We start from the raw sequence: 21,571 nt of genomic DNA on the forward strand, positions 1-21,571 counted from the left end.
CCTCCTCGATCAGTTTTTTGCCAGCAAAGACCAAAAATTTTATGAGCGTGGAATTATGCTACTACCAGAAAGATGGCAAAAGATGTTGGACCAGAACGGTCAATATATAATTTAATAAAGCATTTGTTTATTATACGAAAACTGTCTTTCGTTTCCACAAAAAAAAAACGAAATGACTTTCCGAACAACCCTATAGTTAAAGTTGTAGGTTGCTGTGGTTGAGATGCGAATATTAGCTCAGGATAGGAAATAGTGGAGGTGCGTACCAAATCAGTCTTAGGACTGACGACTTATGATGATGATGATGATGATGATGATGATGATGATGATGATGATGATGATGATGATGATGATGATGATGATGATGATGATGATGATGATGATTTCTTCCAAAATGTTAGGATGCATACTTGCATATATCCAACACTACAAAATTAAAGTGTCCTATAGGGTTATCACCAATGACACTTTATGTCATCACCAAGAGAATAATATGGTCTATATGTAGGGAAGATTTTTATCTTTTCATAAAAATGTTATTAGTCCCTTCATTACAGCTTATCTGAAAGATTCGTTTGAATCGAGCAGCTCCGATGGTGTAATATAAGCTTTTTAGCACGAGTGGATCGGAAATACTGTAGTGCCTTTGCGGCACGTGACTAGCACGTGTCCGAATAGATTATTACACATTACGCGTACCATCTATACGAATTGGGAAATTCTCAAATCGAACTGCACCCCCCGTTAGGATAATTAAAGTTTCAGATTCAAATATTACTCTTCTAAACGAACCAGTCGAGCAAGATATTAAATCGTAGCAGGCTGAGAACCCCAATTTTAAATTTGGAGAATACGCCAACTCAATCTTTGCGGTATCAAATAAGTTACATGCGATATCATTCATTTGGTATTACGTAAGGTCGTTTAACGAGAGAGGGGATCAATTTGCTGATTATTCAAGAAATGAACCAGGAATATTAAATATTAATGTGAAAACTCATTTTCCATTTATGCTATAAACAGAATATACATTACCTGAAGTTAACGAGGTAAAAAATTGTTGCTGTTGTCACACTCTCGCCGGGAATCGAACCCGGGACCTTACACTTTGGACACCTGACTTTACACACCAAATCTGTGACCATTAAGCTGCTGGAGGTGATAACAGTAACAACGACAAACCGTACTCAAAGCTCAAAAATCTGTCGAACTAATTATATTAATTCTGTATACATTTTAATATTTAATAGTGGTTAATATTAATGTGAAAATTCATTTTCTATTTATACCAATATCAATTACCTCAAGTTAATGAGAGTTTTTCTCATGAACTTGAAATAATTTATAGTTGGTATAAATGGAAAATGAATTTTTACATTAATAATTGAAATATTAACCTCTATTAAATATTGAAGTGTTTCATATATATAGTAACAAAGTCAGTAAAAGTTCAAGGAAGTGTCGGGAATTCTTATGGAAGTATTTTCATCCATAATGTTCTGTTATGCTTGTAATGGAAGTCCTATGGCAAATCCATCTGATTCGATTAAGTCGCTCAAGAAATAGTCAAAATATCAGGAAGAAATCCGAAAAATTTTATTATTATTCTAAGTATGAACACAATTATTGATGTTCTAGGTAAATAGCAGTAGGTATATGATTCTTTGCAATAGAAATATAAAACAAAGAATAAACAATCGCTTAAGGAAGTAACGATTCAAGCTTTATCTGAAAACAGTCAAAAAAAAAAGTTCAATGCCCTAAATGTGCAAAAGTTTAACGTGATTAATCATCCAGGTCATTTGAATTGATGAGGATACCGTAGAGAAGATTAGAAATGAGAAGGTATTAAAAAGGGTAGGGCTCGCTATGGAGTGAAATAATAAATATGCAAGATATTAGGCTGGTAGAACACCTTCTCAGGCATGAAGGGCTAATTAGGGACATATTAGAAACAGAAATAGGAGTTAGGAAGAGTAGAGATAGACGTAAATATAGGGTTGTTCGGAAAGTCATTTCGTTTTTTCCCGACAGAGGATTTAATTGTATTCTTTTGCACCCAACTTCACATTTAAGCCGTACAATTTTTATATGCTTTGAGAGCTCATATAGCAAGGCTTGTGTGTGAAAAATTCCAATTAATTCNGATGATGATGATGATGATGATGATGATGATGATGATGATGATGATGATGATGATGATGATGATGATGATGATGATGATGATGATGATGATGATGATGATGATGATGATGATGATGATGATGATGATGATGATGATGATGATGATGATGATGATGATGATGATGATGATGATGATGATGATGATGATGATGATGATGATGATGATGATGATGATGATGATGATGATGATGATGATGATGATGATGATGATGATGATGATGATGATGATGATGATGATGATGATGATGATGATGATGATGATGATGATGATGATGATGATGATGATGATGATGATGATGATGATGATGATGATGATGATGATGATGATGATGATGATGATGATGATGATGATGATGATGATGATGATGATGATGATGATGATGATGATGATGATGATGATGATGATGATGATGATGATGATGATGATGATGATGATGATGATGATGATGATGATGATGATGATGATGATGATGATGATGATGATGATGATGATGATGATGATGATGATGATGATGATGATGATGATGATGATGATGATGATGATGATGATGATGATGATGATGATGATGATGATGATGATGATGATGATGATGATGATGATGATGATGATGATGATGATGATGATGATGATGATGATGATGATGATGATGATGATGATGATGATGATGATGATGATGATGATGATGATGATGATGATGATGATGATGATGATGATGATGATGATGATGATGATGATGATGATGATGATGATGATGATGATGATGATGATGATGATGATGATGATGATGATGATGATGATGATGATGATGATGATGATGATGATGATGATGATGATGATGATGATGATGATGATGATGATGATGATGATGATGATGATGATGATGATGATGATGATGATGATGATGATGATGATGATGATGATGATGATGATGATGATGATGATGATGATGATGATGATGATGATGATGATGATGATGATGATGATGATGATGATGATGATGATGATGATGATGATGATGATGATGATGATGATGATGATGATGATGATGATGATGATGATGATGATGATGATGATGATGATGATGATGATGATGATGATGATGATGATGATGATGATGATGATGATGATGATGATGATGATGATGATGATGATGATGATGATGATGATGATGATGATGATGATGATGATGATGATGATGATGATGATGATGATGATGATGATGATGATGATGATGATGATGATGATGATGATGATGATGATGATGATGATGATGATGATGATGATGATGATGATGATGATGATGATGATGATGATGATGATGATGATGATGATGATGATGATGATGATGATGATGATGATGATGATGATGATGATGATGATGATGATGATGATGATGATGATGATGATGATGATGATGATGATGATGATGATGATGATGATGATGATGATGATGATGATGATGATGATGATGATGATGATGATGATGATGATGATGATGATGATGATGATGATGATGATGATGATGATGATGATGATGATGATGATGATGATGATGATGATGATGATGATGATGATGATGATGATGATGATGATGATGATGATGATGATGATGATGATGATGATGATGATGATGATGATGATGATGATGATGATGATGATGATGATGATGATGATGATGATGATGATGATGATGATGATGATGATGATGATGATGATGATGATGATGATGATGATGATGATGATGATGATGATGATGATGATGATGATGATGATGATGATGATGATGATGATTTCTTCCAAAATGTTAGGATGCATACTTGCATATATCCAACACTACAAAATTAAAGTGTCCTATAGGGTTATCACCAATGACACTTTATGTCATCACCAAGAGAATAATATGGTCTATATGTAGGGAAGATTTTTATCTTTTCATAAAAATGTTATTAGTCCCTTCATTACAGCTTATCTGAAAGATTCGTTTGAATCGAGCAGCTCCGATGGTGTAATATAAGCTTTTTAGCACGAGTGGATCGGAAATACTGTAGTGCCTTTGCGGCACGTGACTAGCACGTGTCCGAATAGATTATTACACATTACGCGTACCATCTATACGAATTGGGAAATTCTCAAATCGAACTGCACCCCCCGTTAGGATAATTAAAGTTTCAGATTCAAATATTACTCTTCTAAACGAACCAGTCGAGCAAGATATTAAATCGTAGCAGGCTGAGAACCCCAATTTTAAATTTGGAGAATACGCCAACTCAATCTTTGCGGTATCAAATAAGTTACATGCGATATCATTCATTTGGTATTACGTAAGGTCGTTTAACGAGAGAGGGGATCAATTTGCTGATTATTATTGCTATCATGAAAGTTGCGTGGATTGAATTAATTGTTTCTGCCTTTAATTTGTGGAAGTTTAAATTAATTAATTAATTTCGAAATATAAATAATAAAAGCACAATTTCTTTTATTTGCTTTTCAAAAACTTACTGTTAATCAATGTTCTGTGTAAACTGCTAATAGTAGATCGCGAGTTGAAACTATTTAGGTCTTTAAAGTTCCCAAAGAACGCCGACTAACCTAATTGGTTTCATTAAATAGCGTTCGATTAATAAATATAAACAGCGTAGTGAACGCTACCTATAGAAGTTTCAGTACATATGCTGCATGTAGGTACTTCTTCATCATCATCGTCATCGTAAGTTCTTCAGCTTGAAGACTATTTAGATAAGTGTAGATGTGCGGCTTTCTTTCTTAAACCTATCTTCAGATTTCTATAAAGCTAAAACAACTTACAACTCTTATTTTTTCGGGTAGTGTTCTAGGTCTGAGAAAGCGTCAAAATTGGCATATTCCGCAATAAAACTGTCGCATTTACTTTCTTATTTCGCCTACTTTTACTCACGACAGACGTTGTAGGGAATATCGTAAGCATAGAAAAGAGACGTCAGGTAGACCGAGCGGCATGGCCTAGAGGTTTAGACTATTGCTTAGCATTCGGGAGGACGCCGGTTCGATTCCGGGTCCGTCTGCCTTGGTTCAAGTTTTTCTGTGGTTTCCTTGGATCACTTAGGTAAATGCTGGGGCAGTACTGTTCCACAGATAATCTTTCATTCTCTTCTGTCTTCATTTCGTCCGTCTCAACTTTCTCACCCGAACCACCACCCACCCATTCCCACGATTCCTGAAAGCAGGCTGAAGAGGGCCTTCCGCCCTACCTTCCGGCGTAGTCCGGAGGGACTGCCCGCCCACCAGCATTACTGGCTGGTGGGAATGAAACACCCAAAAGTTAAAGTTATGTCAGGTAGGAATTGCGGCGGACACTAATAAACAAAAAGGAATAGCATTACACCGATTGATGCGTAACGAAAAGAGATGCAGAATTTGAACATGTTGTCAGCAACGGACTTTAAAGATCAACATTCTCAGGAATTTATGAAAGCAAAGATGCGTGTTTAAAGGCAGTTCTAAAGCCGGCCCTGATTTTTTGCGTACCTAAGCAACCTCTAACTGCTGCACCTCTTACTATTATCCAGTTATCTCTTGTTCATTTTGTCTGTACTCATCATGAAGCATTCCCTAACTTAACAAGGGCGTGTTCAAAACGCAGCAAATTACTACAATCCCAATTGGAGTCAAGAAAGATGATACGTCCATTCTCACGGATAATTTGTTGCGACTTTGTCAATTTTGATTGTCACAACCTATCTTGCTTATATTTTCTTACTCTTTCTAATACTTCCTCATTTCTAACCTTTTCTGTCCTCGATATTTTTAACTTTTAACATCTTCCTATAACACTACATCTTAAATGCTACTAACTTGTTCCTTTGATGTAAACACAGTCTTTCAATGATTTTACAATATTCTTGAAGAGTGTTTTGTAAATGTAGTTGACGGTTTCCATTACTTCCCGTATCCTTCTTGACATTTGTCGTAGTACAATCGTCAATTGGAGTAAAAGTCACTTGATATCGACAAGTACGACAAACTACTATAGCCAACAAGGTCTTGAAACGAGCCGATTATTATTAAAACATCAGACTAAACAAAAGTACTCGTGGAAAAGGCAGGAGAACAGCAATTCATTAAAAAGCTCCGATGTCGATGTCGTCAATGGTCACAGGTCATACAAAGCTCTCGACGGGACGTCCTCTATTGGCACTGCATTCAAAAACTTCCCCATGATACCACCACCCCATTATGACCTTTTTTCTTCAATCTTTTGTTATTCACACGAAAGAGTCAGTTCGGCAGCCGATTCCGTATGTAATTTCAGCAGCTTTCATAGGTCCGTCTCTTTTCACTACACTGCACTTTATTAAGGTTTCCTTGTACGTTCGATTTCGGAATTTTGATTCCCATGCAAGGTGGTCTTGTGCTGTTGACAGTATGACGTTTGTCAGGCCATGTTTTGATTGTTAGACGACAAAATACCTTCATGTACCATATGCACTTGCAATGTTTTTATCGCATGGTAAAGAAAAAGAAATTAATTCCAGATTAGGTAGGCACTTAAAAAATTATTAAAACAATTTTTGTAATATATAGGGTGTCTCAGGAGATATTTCCCAAAGCAACCAGGTGGGTAGCTGCTTATACCTGCTTTTATTCATAGTTTTATTTTTTTTGAAGTGAAACTTCTTTACGCACGGTAGGGTAAGTTAGTTTCATGCGAGTTGCTATGTAACGAAATCATGCAACGGATGTCTCGTAGTGGGGACCGCTTAAGCCGTGAGCGCGCTTCAATGCAACGTTCGTTACAGGCAACTCCGGCATGTGTAGTACAAATAATACCATTAAATCAATTCCGAATTTCGAAAAACATGTTAGACTACTTACTTCCAACAATATAAAAAATGAATCTACAAGAAATACATTTTAAATATCAAGCGCCAAAGTTTAACCCGAGGTCTTATCTTTCGGGTTATCACTAGGCTTTATTCTTCTATCAAATTATTCTAATCACCATAAGTATCCCTTAATTCTTTTTCTTTCTTTTTTTAAAACGGCTGCACTTATATTATTAACATATGAGGAGTTTGGTCCATTTCAAAAAGATTGTCGAGATTTTCCCATATATATATAGCAATTTGGAAACATTTTTGCAGTGAAACTTCTTTACGCACGGAAGGGTAAGTGCGTTTCATGCGAGTTGCTATGTAACGAAATCATGCAACGGATGTCCCCCCTCTACTCGGCCACATAGTCGAGTTCGTAGTGGGGATCCCTTGAACCGTGAACGCGCTTCAATACAACGTTCGTTACAGGCAACTCTGGCATGTATAGTATAAAATTTAAATTCATAGTGTACAAATAATACCATTAAACGAATTCCTTAACCCCTATCGCGGCACGTTTGTGTGTTTGAAGAAGTTTCACTTCAGTAACGTGTTGTATAATTACACGTTGTATTTTTGTTACAGGTATCTTCAATCAATAGGGTGCTAAGAAATCTGGCTGCCCAAAAGGAACAAGCTGCACAACAACAAAGTCCTGTCAACACTTCGGCGGATAGCGTTTACGACAAGCTGAGGTTGCTAAATGGGAACCAGGGTAGCTGGAGGCCAGCTCCCTGGTATCCCCCGGGAAGCAGCCCGTTCCCCCTGCAACCCTTAAGCCCCCCAACCACCATTTTAGCTGACGACATTACTACGAAGAAGGGTAAGTCACACATGATTTCATATTTTCTGGAATTTTACGTTCGTTCGCAATTATTCCACTCGCCCCTACTAGCAATTGTTTTCCATTTGCCTTTATTTATGTGAATTTGAAGGCACAAATTGCTAATTTTCAAGAATTAGTTAATTTATTAATATTTCTATGCGGAGACATCAACGGTAGATCAAGACACGAACCCGCCGCGCTTTTGTACTTTGAATGCTGCACTCAAGCTTCTAAAGATCCTCTTGAGGTCTTTCTTGCAAGATTTATCGTCCAATTCGTTTGCTACTACCCGTGATCTTATTCTTCTTGGGTATTACTATTGAAAAAAGCCCTTTCGGAACGAAATATGTTATCATTCGACAGAGCTATTCATTCCAACATGTCGCATATTGTACTCCTGCGAATTATTTTTTATTATGTTATATAAGTGCTTTTAGTAGGTAGTAAAGTGGTGAAGATTACGCACATAAAGCTACCATCCGGACCTAAATCTACAGTATATATACCGAGTGATTTAATTACCAATCCCCTAACTTATTCTTTTGTTTAAAACAAAGAACTTCCACTCGATGGCACCAGTTTTGGTCTACACAATTATTGTTAACAGTTCCATAGGACATTTGTCAATCTATCAATAAATTATTATCTCGACTCATTGATTGATTGTATTGATAGTTACATAGGTACAACCAACTCTTGGAAAATAGTGTATGAAACTGGTAATCTTCTAACTTCAACCACGTATTGATTTTGGGCTTTCATACAATTATAAAAAGTTCGATCAGAATTTTCGGTCAGACAGATACACGAGTGATCCTATAAGGGTTCCGTTTATCATTCGGACGTACGGAACCCTAACCCGAGAACCAACTTAACATTGTAGTTGAAAAAAGACATGTATTCAAACAATATTGTTTTGTTGAAAGATTTACCACATTATGTACAGACCATAAACTTCTTATTAATTTTTCTCTAATCTATAGGTAAATAACTATTTTTTGATTTTTTTTCAAAATTTTAGGTTCAATAGTTTCGGATATAAGGGGGGAGTGGTCAATTTTCATCTACTTTCTTAAATAACCTTAAAACTATTTATTATGTAATTATAAAAAAAAATTATTTACGTTATGCGTCTATGTTTGGGTCATATGTGTACTAAATTTCAACTTAATCGGTCCAGTAGATTCGAAGTAAATTGACTGTGACAGACGGGCAGATAGACATCTGGGTAATCGTATATGGGTTCCGCTTTTGTTGAGCACGTATGGAACCCTATAAAATAAAACAATAAACAACGGCATCTGTATACTGATACTTCAACTTAAAATTTTGAAACGTAGACAATGATATCATGATGTGAAATGCAAGTACTTAATTGAGTTTTTTTGGTAAGTAATATTAATACATGTTAAATTAACGTATTTTTACGTGAGACCAAAAAACATATTCGGTTTTTTGTTTTGGTCATCCTGCCGTAGAGATACTTTTCTGTATTATGCTAATTTCTTTTAGTTAGTTTTTAACTTGTAATTTTAATCGTAACACTTCGAAAAATCGTTTCAAGGAGTGCCCAATAATTTTTTTTTCAATCACCCGGTACATGTGAAACGTGGGAGCGAGATGAAATACCATTGTTTGGTCAACGTTCATGTTGCACCCTTAAGGTCGGGGTTTACATGTAGAAATGGAGATGACTATCAACGTGACGAGCGGTCGTCTGGGACTCCTGGTGATCTCGTTATTGCGGAATTCCAGCAGAGAAAATGAACGGGACTTTCTGTTAAGTTATTGTGTAGTTTGCTTTACCTTTTATCCGGGAAATTAAACTTTTAATCTCCTGTTTAACAATGTTCCATTTTGTGCGGTTGCACAAAAACCTTCGACAATTGCATCACATGCGTCACAATCTCTTATAACGATAGAGGAATGATTTAGGTTGGGATTAAATTATTGGAAGTAACGAATAATTTGAGACCAATCGAATTTCGAAAATATTGAATTATTAATTTCGTATACACTAGAATCCGCTTATAATGACATTGAAGGAAAATGACAAACACGTCATACTAAGCTGGCGTCATATAAAGCATAGTCTTAGAAAATAAACAACTTTCTATTTTGGTTAGTTGTTTACTTTAATAGAGAGAAATACTACAAATTGTATATAGATATTTATTAACAGAAAAAGAACGATGAATTATAATATCAATATACATGAGGTGTCAGAAAAATAAGCGAAAGTGTTATTATTAATCACATGGGTCACTATAGCCGAATATGATTTCTTGAGATTGAGTTATAATAAACGATATGTCATTTTAAACGGAGTCATTATATCCAAACTTTCCTATAGAGAATTTAATATGCAAACCAAACTTAACACTGCAATTATTTCTTATTATTAATATATTAACGAATTTTATATTTTACTCCTTTTATATATACAGCCAGTAATTAAAAATACTGAAAAACTATACAATTTCATCAAACATTCTTGCTTGTATTCTTGTTAGTAGTATCTATACTGTGTGTTTAAGCAAAGGGTTGTTGTCGTATTCCTTACAGCGACAAGGATTACTGACGTCACGATTGTCTCGAGGGTATTGATTCTCTATCCCTTAATTCCCTGACAAACACCCTTCCTAATTCGCTTATTTGCTTCTATCATTGACACGCGAGTGTTGCAAACCAGTGGAGCGCGTCGCTTATTGGAGTTTTTCAAATTTGTCTTTTTTAATATGAAATATTAATTGTGAAAATTCATTTTTGAATTTTTTTACCCACTCCACGCTACCTCAAATTAATGAGGGAAAAATTGTTGCTGTTGTTACACCACCGCCGGGAATCGAACCCGGGACCTTTGGCTTTACGCACCAATGTGATGACCACTAAACTACGAGAGGTGACAACAGCAACAACGACAAACCGTACTTATTAGGTCACAAATCTTCAAAAAGTTGTCTAAATTGTATGAATGTTTGTCTTTTTTATTTCATTAAAATTGATCTCCAAAAAAATGAATTGTGATGTTGTCTCTGCCTATATTGTAAATATTAAATATGCGAGACGATATGTCAAGCAGTAGCTTGCGGACGTCCTGTTCAATATTAGGTTGTTTATAAAATAAAAAAAAAAGAAGCAACAAAACCTGTTGTAATACAATACGAAAACAGCAGTTTCGAACTGAACGCAGACGAATAAGGTCAGGAATTATGAAATCCGCATGTTGCTGAACTAAATGCGAAACCTACAAAGGGCTGATATTAAATTTGCGGAATTTCGCGGTTAGCTGGCTGCTACATACTTTGCAGGTTTTGCAAATCGACGCGTCGACCCGGCCCTTTGAAACATGTGGGACCCCTCTGTCGAATTTAATAATCAAACTTAAGCCGCAACGATCGCTTTAAACGTCCAAAGTATTTTCTCGAAAACGTACAACGTCAAAGACCAACCACCTTCTTCAAATCGCATTTCCGCTGTATTCGTTAATGATCCTAATAAAAGGATAACCAACAAAACACTGAAATATTTTCGCAGTCTTTTATTGCATCGACAGTATTGTTATCAAGAGGACAATGGATTAAAGTTTAAAACATTATAACTGTTACAGTGTAATTTCAGTTGTAGTTATTAGGATTAGGGATATGTATGCAATATTAAGCATGGTGTAATTTTCCATATTTATATAAGTTACTGCATTGGCTGCTATAGCGTATGAATGTTCATTATCACAAATATCACCCTGTTGGGGCCTCTCAAAACATTTGGTCCCAATAGATAAATTCTACGAAGACTTCGTCGGTCAGCTACCCTTATTTAATTGCACTACGCTGTAGTGATATCTATGTATTTTCAGGTCTTTTCCTATACTTTTCTATAGCTTTTGTTCTCGGAGGTACTGGTGGTGGTATTATTATAGGTTTGATTTTATTCCATTTTGCAGTAGTTTAGTTCAACAAGTTAAGTTTTGTCGTTCAGCTTAACCAGTTCTATTTTTGTCGCTAATTTTGTCATTCCATCTTCCGTTTTTATATTGTTTTCATCACAAATCGACTTATCTTTAGGCCAAAGTTAGTTTGCGAACTGATACTAACCTTAATATTTTATTTAAAGGAAATTTGAGTAGCTTTGTGTCATTTAACAAATGTTTTCCTCACCGAAAATGTCCCATCATATAGTAATTTATGCCTGATTGTACATGGAGCTGGAGAACTATAAAGATTTAAATATTATGATGTCCACCATTTTGGGTCCAACCAATAGAAATAATGGCGGCAAGAGTGTGTCAGTTCACTAAGTATCTCCAATTGAAATAAAAATTAAAGTATAGTTGTCCCCGTTTAATTTAATGTGTATTTATATTTCTTTTTTTAATGTAAATAGAAATATAGACCGAACCTACATATTATTATCTACGACCCAAAATGGCTGGTGATAGCACTCATGGTGGCTTAGTGGAGGTCATCATCATCATAAGGTCGTCAGTCCTAAGACTGGTGGAACACGCATCTCCACTCTTTCCTATCAAGAGCTAATCTTCGCATTTAACCAAAACTAGAACAACCCATATCATTAACTATTTGCGAACAGTAATCCAGTCTAGAGTCCTCTGTTTTCCTATTCTTTCTAATACCTCTTCATTTCTAACCTTCTCTATCCACGGTATCCTTATCATTCGCCTGTAACACCACATTTCGAACACTTCTAACCATTTCTTTTCCGCAGCGCCCATCGTCCATCGCACCCGTACAGTGCCGCACTCCAAACATACACATTTAACAATCTTTTTCGAATTTCTAAATTAACCGATCGCGAGCATAGAAATGATTTCTTTTTATTAAGGACGACTCGACCGTGCGCAGTCTTCTGCTTTATATTCCTACTACTCCTTCCGTCCTGACTTATCTGACTTCCTAGATACCTAAAATCACCAACTTCTTCTAATCTTTCGTCTCCCAATATCGCTTCCATTTTATTTAAAAGTATCTCTAACTCCTCCTTGCTAGATGCTAATCCAAGCATACTAATATTTTGCCCCTGTATATCTAACCTTATACAGATAACTACTATTGCACACTATCTTTTTTTAATTAGGAATGAGTACCGTTAGAATTTCTATCGATTAGACACTTGAACATCATACCCTCTGCTGGTACGTTTGACTGTATTCTACATTCCAATTAGCAAAGTTCCCGAGGCTGACGAGAGCGTTCTAAAAGCGTGGTTTGAATTTTTGAACGAGTGTCACTAGCAGCCGTCCCGTGGGTACCTCCACATTCACGTATAGCAGCGGCGGCCCGTTTAAACCACCCCCGTCTAACCGAACATCACCAGCAACAACAACGAATCAATTCACTGGATACACTGTTGCGGAATGAACGTCGTCGCCCGTGGCGGCCCTTTGATCTCGGGCCGTGGTGATTGTATTTAACAGCCGCGATAAAGTGGCTGCTTGCCGTCCGCCCTCCAGACCAACTTAAACCCTCATATACACATACGCTATCTTTGAAAATAGATATGTATATATAAACACACAAACAGATATCCACCAGTCAGGATCTTGCATGTGCATGTATATTTAACCCTCTAGTGCAGGCTGTGTTACTGTTTTCCTTGTGCTTATAAACATTGTAGCTTTTTCCCAATCTCAAAACTCTTTAAAAGTCGAAAATCATCCTGCTCTGCTTCTTCCGGTTGTATTCTTACACGTATACAGAAAATGCTAGAAAGCACAAAACACTATACATAGTTGAGATGATCAAAATTGGCATAGTCCACAATAAATAATCTGTGAGAATGGATGCAAAATCGTGAAGCGTTCCACATCCGACGGGACTTGAACCTTGAGGAAACTCTTGTAGAAACTAGAGTGGGTGGATCGGCTTGCGAGTTTCGATGATTTAGGAAGCCGGACCATAGATTCAACCATAATGGGGGGGTTGTTAAAGAAAAACCAGACTAAGAGAAGTCCTTGAAAGAAGGCAGCAGCTCTTTCAGTACTCAGGGTGGCAGAGATCATGAGGAACGGTGTGACACTCTGAAACCACGATATTATGATATCCCAAGTAAAACGTATCAGACATAATGAAGATAACGTGGATAGAAAAGGTTAGAAATGAAGAGGTACTAGAAAGAATAGGAAAACAGAGGACTCTATGAAAGTCAATAAGAAATAGGCGAGGTAGGTTGGTAGGACACCTTCTCAGGCATGAAAGTCTAGTCAGAGACATATAAGAGGCAGAAACAGGAGTTGGGAGGGGTAGAGGTAGACCTAATATGAAGATTGGAAAAACTTTGGCGGTTGTTGTAGAACAAACGGAATAGCTCAAAACCCCAACGCCAAAACACGACACTGTAGTTGTCCGAAGCACTTTTCGGTAACAAAGTTACCTTCTTCAGGGACTGAAGTAAACTAAACCTAAATGAGAACTAATCCTAATTTATACTGATAGTTGTTAAGGTTCAGTGAACATGACCCGAAGCCAACAAGGTAGATGTTCAATGGACCTTAACATCATCATCATAAACGTAATTAAACTAAACTAAATAGCGGAGATCCAGGGATGGGACCGTTGTCATTGTTAAGAACAATTTGTTTATTTTTATAAATGTATAAACTTTCAAAACTGTTTAGTAAACGATTATTCCTAACTTCTTTAACTAACTTAAGGTTATTAATATTAATATTATGTCCATCAGTAAGAATATGTTGGGCAACACTAGATTTTTCTTCTCTACCAAACCTAGCATGAGCTAGATGTTCTTTAAATCTGGTTTTGATTGAACGTCTAGTTTGTCCAATATATTTTTTACTACAGTCATTACAACTAATTTCATATATCCCCGACTTTTCTAAGAATGGAATTTTATCCTTAGGGTTACCAAGGAGAGTTTGAATGGAGTTGCCATTTGAACTGTAAGCAATCCGTAAACCAAGTTTTCGAAAAATACCCTCGAGTCCGCGAGTAAATCTTGGCTCGTATGGCATAGTAATAAACTTGGTTTTATTAGCATCTGTTTGAAAAGTCGTAGATCTTGAAATAAAATTCCTAAATTTTATCTTATTAATTAATTTATCAATAATGTTACAATTGTAACCATTGTCTTTTGCAATTTTCTTAATTGTACAGAGTTCCTTATTATATCTATTTTTACTAAGAGGGAAGCTAAGTAATCTGTGTACAAGGAAGTTAAAACTAGCCATTTTATGTTGAACACAATGATTAGAGTCGTTGGGTATATATCTAGAGGTATTAGTGGGTTTTCTGTAGATGTCGAATTCTAAAGAATTCCCATTTCTTATAACCAACGTATCTAAAAATGGTAATTTGCCATCTTTTTCCATTTCTACTGTAAATTTAACCGAAGGGAAACGTGAATTTAAAACATCAAGAAAGTCTTGAAGACTTCTGGAACTTAAATCGAAGATAGCAAAAATGTCGTCCACGTATCTAAGCCATATTCGAGGAAAAAACTCAAGGTGGCTAAGGTCACTTTCAAAACGACTCATAAAAAGGTCGGCTATAAAGGGTGATAAAGAATTCCCCATAGCTGTTCCTTCTTTCTGTTCGTAGAAGCAACCATTTATCTGAAAATAATTTTGCCGCATGCACATTGAAGCCAGAGTTATGTACTCAGCTACAATGTCGGCGGAGAAACCATTTTCTTTAAGTAAATCCTCTAAATACGTCAAAGTAAGCGGAACAGGTACACTTGGAAAAAGGGAGCAAACATCAAATGAAACCATAACCTCACTGTCTTTTAGTTTTACGTCTTTGACTTTGTTTATGAATTCAATAGAATTTTTAACTGAAAAACTAGGTGGTTTAATAGGGAGGTTGTTGAATTCATTTGTCAACCACTTGGCTAATTTATAAGTTGGTGCACCAATTGCAGAGACAATTGGTCGCATCGACTTACCTGGTTTATGTATCTTGGGCAAACAGTACAAACGGGGAACTGTTGGACATGATACAAGTAAATAGGTAGACCTAGATTAGATAACTCTTCGCAAATAGTTAAGGATGTAGGCTGTTCTAGTTTTAGGGAAATGCGAAGTTTAGCTCAGGATAGGAAAGAGTGGAGGTACGTGCCCAACCAGTCTTAGGACTGACGACCTTATGATGATGATGAGAATGGACGTATCTTCTTACTTGTTTCCACGTGTGACTGTAGTCATTTGCTACGTTTTGATCACGCCCTTATTAAATTGCTTCATTAGTAATACAGACAAAGTGAAAAGAGATAACTGAATAACAGTAAACGGTGCAACGGTTACAGGTTGCTTATGTATGCAAAATATCAGGATCGACTTTATAATTGCCTGACTGGAATTATATCTTTAACCATGCGTCTTGACTTTCCTAAATTCCTGAGAATGTTGAATTTTCGTTGAAGTCCGATGCTGGCAACATGCTCAAATTCTGTTAGTCTGCATCTCTTTCTCTTACACATTAACTGACATAATGTAATTCCTTGTTCTTTATTAGTGTCCGCTGCAATTCCTACCTGACATCTCTTTTCTATGCTTACGATATTCCCTATAACATGAATGAATAAAAGTAGACGTTCTGCTAGCAACCGCAGTAGTCTAGTTAGTAAGTCGAAAGAAGAAAGTAAATGTGACAGTTTTATTGTGGACTATGCCAATTTTAAACGTCCCAACTATAACCCGAACTAAAAGACTTAAGCCCCGTTTTTACACTGGTTTAGAAGTCTCACGGAAGTAGTCTCATAACAAGAGCCTCGATAATTCTGTCATGAAAGATTGAGAACTGCTGCTGTGGTGAAATCCAACTAAGAAATACATTGCAATTTGCTGTAGTCATAGGAATTATTGTAATAACTATCGCTGTTAAACTGAAGTCTTACTACTTACTTGTTATTTAGCCGTAGAGTAGAAGTCGTTCGTTAAAATACTAAAATGAGGGAAATTTCTCACAGCTTCGCTTTCTATAACATGTACGTAGATTTCTTTTGGACTATAATGCAACTAACGCTTACAAGATACTGATCATCCACTCTATTCGCCTGACCCGACTACTACATTCAGTAGTTCTCAATCTTTCTGTTAAAGTACAAAGAAATGACTTCATATGAAGTCCTTGCCATTCTTAACATAATCTCAATAAATCCTGACTGCTAGTATCACCAACAATTTTTTTCCTGCTCTTAACTTTGCTGCTACGAATTTTTCCCTTACTTTGAGGTTTAATCTGGTTTATTCATCAGCCCTGTGACTAATCCTGATCCTTGCTCTGTATCGTCAATCCTTGCTTTGTATCCTCAATCCCTCCATAATTGGACTTTACTACAGTGAAAACCCTATTAAAATTTATTACCGTGATAGTTGCCTTTTAGGCACGAAATTGTCTTAATGGAAATCATGATCTGTTTTATGTGGCAACATTTTCCGGAATTAAAATGGATACGATATTTACGATAGATTCTAATATCGTAGTAATGACTGCATTTCTTTTGTAATAATTGTAACATTCTAGCTTTACGGGTAGCAATAGAAAAAACGATAGAAAAAGGAAAGAGTGCGTACATAGGATTTGTAGATTTAGAGAAAGCTTTTGACAATGTTAAATGGGACAAGATGTTAAATATACTTAAAAATGTAGGTATGAGTTACAAAGATAGAAGAGTGATACTTAGTTTGTATAAAGAGCAACAGGCAGTTATAGAGCTGGGGATGCAACGTAGAGAAGTAAATATTAGGAAGGGAGTCAGGCAGGGATGCACACTGTCACCGCTACTTTTTAATCTATACATCGAAGACGCCATCAACATCATTAAAGACAGTACAACTGTAGGGATAGATGTGCAAGGGCAAAAGATTAGTATGCTTAGATTTGCAGATGATATAGCAGTATTAGCATCTAGCAAGGAGGACCTAGAGATAGCTTTAAATAAAATGGAAGCGGTACTGACAGATCAGTACTGTATGAAAATAAATAAAAGTAAAACTAAAATACTGGTATGCAAGGGAAGAAAAAGTAGGGAAAGAGCGAATATAAAGATAGGAGACGAAAAATTAGAAGAAGTGGCTGATTTTAGATACCTAGGAAGTCAGATAAGTGAGGATGGAAGGAGTAGTAGGGATATAAAGCAGAGGATAGCGCAGGGTCGTGTCGCCTTTAATAAAAAGAAGTCACTTCTATGCTCGCGAACGGTTAATTTAGAAATTCGAAAAAGGTTGTTAAAGGTGTATGTTTGGAGCACGGCGTTGTACGGGTGCGAAACATGGACAGTGGGAACGGCGGAAAAGAAAAGGTTAGAAGCGTTCGAAATGTGGTGTTATAGGCGGATGATGAGGATATCGTGGGTAGAAAAGGTTAGAAATGAAGAGGTATTGGAAAGAATAGGAGAACAGAGGACTCTATGGAAGTCAATAAAAAATAGGCGAGATAGGTTGGTAGGACACCTTCTCAGGCATGAAGGTCTAGTCAGAGACATATTAGAGGCAGAAACAGGAGTTAGGAGGGGTAGAGGTAGACCTAGATTAGATTACTCTTCGCAAATAGTTAAGGATGTGGGCTGTTCTAGTTTTAGGGAAATGCGAAGTTTAGCTCAGGATAGGAAAGAGTGGAGGTACGTGTCCAACCAGTCTTAGGACTGATGACCTTATGATGATGATGATGATGAATTGTAACATTGTAGTTATGTTTTCTTGTTAAAATTATGTTTCGTTCGATGTAATTGACAGCAGATTTCATCAGAAAATAATGTATGAATGTGATCACAATTTCGACAAAGAGATATTTACAAAAGTCATAAATTGGTCCAGTAATTGTTTAATAAGTTTCAACAGCGAGTTTTTGCAGTAACAAAATGGGAAACAATATGGTAGAAAGGTGGTCAGTTATTGGCGCTTTCGCTTTGTGCTCGAATATAAATTAAAATTTGTTCAATCAATAAATTATTTCGGTCGGCTTTGTATCGTCATGTTTTACAGTTGAACGGGTCCATCGTATCGTCCGGAACGTAGTTGCATTTGCGTCAGTTGGAATCAAAGTGAGTGAATTTTCCTGCTGAAAATTTCCAAAGCAACGCTGTCTCTAATTGCCACCTGATGATGATAACAACAATGCGAAAAATTGTTAAAACTAATGGCTTGACTTTAATGCAAAATTTGACCGCCGCCGCTATTCAATTCGAAAAAGACAACACAATTGTTACTAACGAAAATATCTACCGCATTTTTATTATCTTCATAATGAACTTCTATATGTAACTATAACCTTTTAGCCAATAATTTGAAGCATTTTGTTTTTCTAAATATCATTCATGAAATTCGAGAAATTATTAAGAGACTTATAACTAGTTCAATTTGTCCAAATTTGGGCAGATGGGTACCGTTTTCGATGGTTCAATCGTCGAGAGATTCCACTAGTGGGCATTTAACCACAGCCTGTATTTGGACCAATATTGATATATTTAACAGTTGCTTAGTTCCACTTTCAATTAAATATTCCATCCTGGACTTCAAAACTAGTTACCATTCTTTAATCAGGCTATTAAGTCAGCTAATTCCACAACGTAGTATCATCAGAGGAGATACCTGCACCCTATTTTCTTACAAATATATGCCTACATATTATTATATAATATGATTATAAAAACTGCATATTTTGTGCAATAGTTTTATTTCATATTACTGTATGATCATCAAAAGTACATTATGTTGCATCGCAAGATAAAGTTCTTCATTCAAAACCCAAACTTTAAGCATCAAAGCTAGAATCGCCGACATGTTATTTATTGTTACCCTGTTGTTGAACTTGAACAAAAGGTGAGAACGGTGTCACCACATTGCTCACACTGGAGGCGAAAGGAAAGCCAGGAATGGCTCCTCCGGCTACGGTTCTAGAAGAACCGGTAGGAGCCTGTAGTATCCTTGCAGGAACAATTCTGGTGTTGGTCGAAGGAATTCCTGCTGGCGCAGCAAAAACTGGTTCCGATGGAACTCTCACTAACTGCTCAGATGTAACAGCTACTAATGGTTCATTGTTATTCACCAACACGTATTTTTCGGGTTGAGGTGGGAGAACTATGAAGAAATTGTTTTGAGGTTGTTGCAGTTTTGCCGTGGTGTTGGTGGTTGTATTAACAGGCTGTGGAAAAGATAACAATGAAAATATAAATGAAATATCTGACAGAACACTAGAAGTAACTTATTTTTTATCTTGGAAGTTAGGTGACTCAGGATGGAGAAGGTGGTGGACACATAAAACAAAGAATAGTATAGACACTAGGTAGGAACAAAGTTTCTTACACTGTTCAACAAATATTAATTGTAAATTTTGGTTAAAGTACCCGACTACCTTCTGTTGATTATGAATAAATGAAGTAAAAACTTATCAAGTTTGAAATCTACCAATGAATTGAAAGTTCTGAGAAAATACCGACCTTAAATGGGTTTTAACAATTATTTGGACTTTTACTCGTGTTGCACAGTTAAAATACTTGTTTTTTTTAACTTACCACAGGTTCCGATTGGGGTTCCGCGGTTGTTATTGAAACTTCGGTGGTAGTAGGTTGTTCAGGTGCTGGGGGTACGTATTCAGGCGGGCCATATGAAGGAGCTGGAGGTCCGTACGATGGTTTAGGTTCTTCAGGTTGTATTTCTTGTCTTTCAAAAGTAACCGAAGTCCTTTGGGGTTGAAAACGTTGTTGGCGGGAGAACGATCTGAATCGGGGAGGTTCACATGCCGCCAAAGCAACAATAGAAAACAGTACAACAACAATTGCTCCCTAAAATCAAAGAAGAAAAATTGCAATTCGGGAATTTCGATAAGATTTTATCGGATGTTCGTACATATATATATGCATACTAATTTACTTCCTTTTTGAAATGTTCATCAACAGTTTTTATTAATCGTTTGCAACTCAATGATTGGAAATTATTTATGGCTCTTGTGGGTAATCGCATTTTCAAGTAATTTCACTTGTTGGGGACAATTGAATTAAGCAACTATATTGCAGGTACTTTCTAACCGCATGTATTTAACCGTTGGCACTCGTGTAGAATTACTTAATTCATGAAATACATTTTTACTTTTAATAGCGGTTAGTATTTAAATTAAAAATTAATGTGAAATAAAATTAATTTCTTTCCCGCTACAGACTACCTCAAGTTAACGGAAAGAAAATTTTATTGGGACTCACACCCTCACCGGAAAAAATTCTTAAAGTGTATTTAATATGGATTTCGACGTTTCGTCGTTGTTACTGCTGTGATCTCTCGCAGCTTTGTGGTTAGAGCATTGGCTGGGAAAGCCAGAAATTCGGGTTCGATTCTCGGCGGGAGTGTTACAACAGCAACACTTTTTTTTCCTATTAACTTAAGGAATTTGTAGCGTGAAATATTTATTAATATTTAAATTACTTAATTCAGTTTGAAACTTATTAATTTTGGTAGATAAACGAAAGGTACAAAGATAAATTGATTGTGTAATTAATTTCAAGTTAACGTTTTATTACGTGATAATATTTGCTTTTAATAAAAAAAAAAGAATCAAATTCTTCGCAAAAAAGGAAATATGTTATATAAAAAGTGATAGTAACACTTTTACTTACGTTCATGATTGAAATTCTTAGTTGTTGTTCGATTATTAAACAATTAATAACTGATAATGCTTACCGGCGTGCATTGGGTATTTATATTCAATTGAAATTACGTGAGCCGAATGCAACAATTGATTC

General features: G+C 36.0%; 2 protein-coding genes across 3 annotated transcripts in view; one reads left to right on the top strand and one right to left on the bottom strand.

The window, feature by feature from the left end:
- LOC108735059 (paired box protein Pax-6-like) overlaps positions 1-21,571 on the top strand; it is a 214,492-nt gene that overhangs the window by 148,428 nt on the left and 44,493 nt on the right. For both annotated transcript variants that reach the window (XM_025979263.1, XM_025979265.1), the window contains exon 7: positions 7,621-7,858. In XM_025979263.1, the coding sequence (XP_025835048.1) occupies positions 7,621-7,858 (238 nt within the window). The remainder of the gene's footprint in view (positions 1-7,620; positions 7,859-21,571) is intronic.
- On the bottom strand, positions 19,496-21,527 carry LOC108735064 (pollen-specific leucine-rich repeat extensin-like protein 2). Its single transcript, XM_018466856.1, has 3 exons — positions 21,446-21,527; positions 20,351-20,620; positions 19,496-19,980 (listed from the first exon to the last, which is right to left on the bottom strand). The coding sequence occupies exons 1-3, from the start codon at positions 21,449-21,451 to the stop codon at positions 19,621-19,623; spliced, it is 636 nt and encodes a 211-aa protein (XP_018322358.1). The 5' UTR covers positions 21,452-21,527; the 3' UTR covers positions 19,496-19,620.

Source organism: Agrilus planipennis, unplaced genomic scaffold (genome assembly GCF_000699045.2).
Source record: "Agrilus planipennis isolate EAB-ADULT unplaced genomic scaffold, Apla_2.0 scaffold20, whole genome shotgun sequence".
NCBI classification, from domain to species: domain Eukaryota; kingdom Metazoa; phylum Arthropoda; class Insecta; order Coleoptera; family Buprestidae; genus Agrilus; species Agrilus planipennis.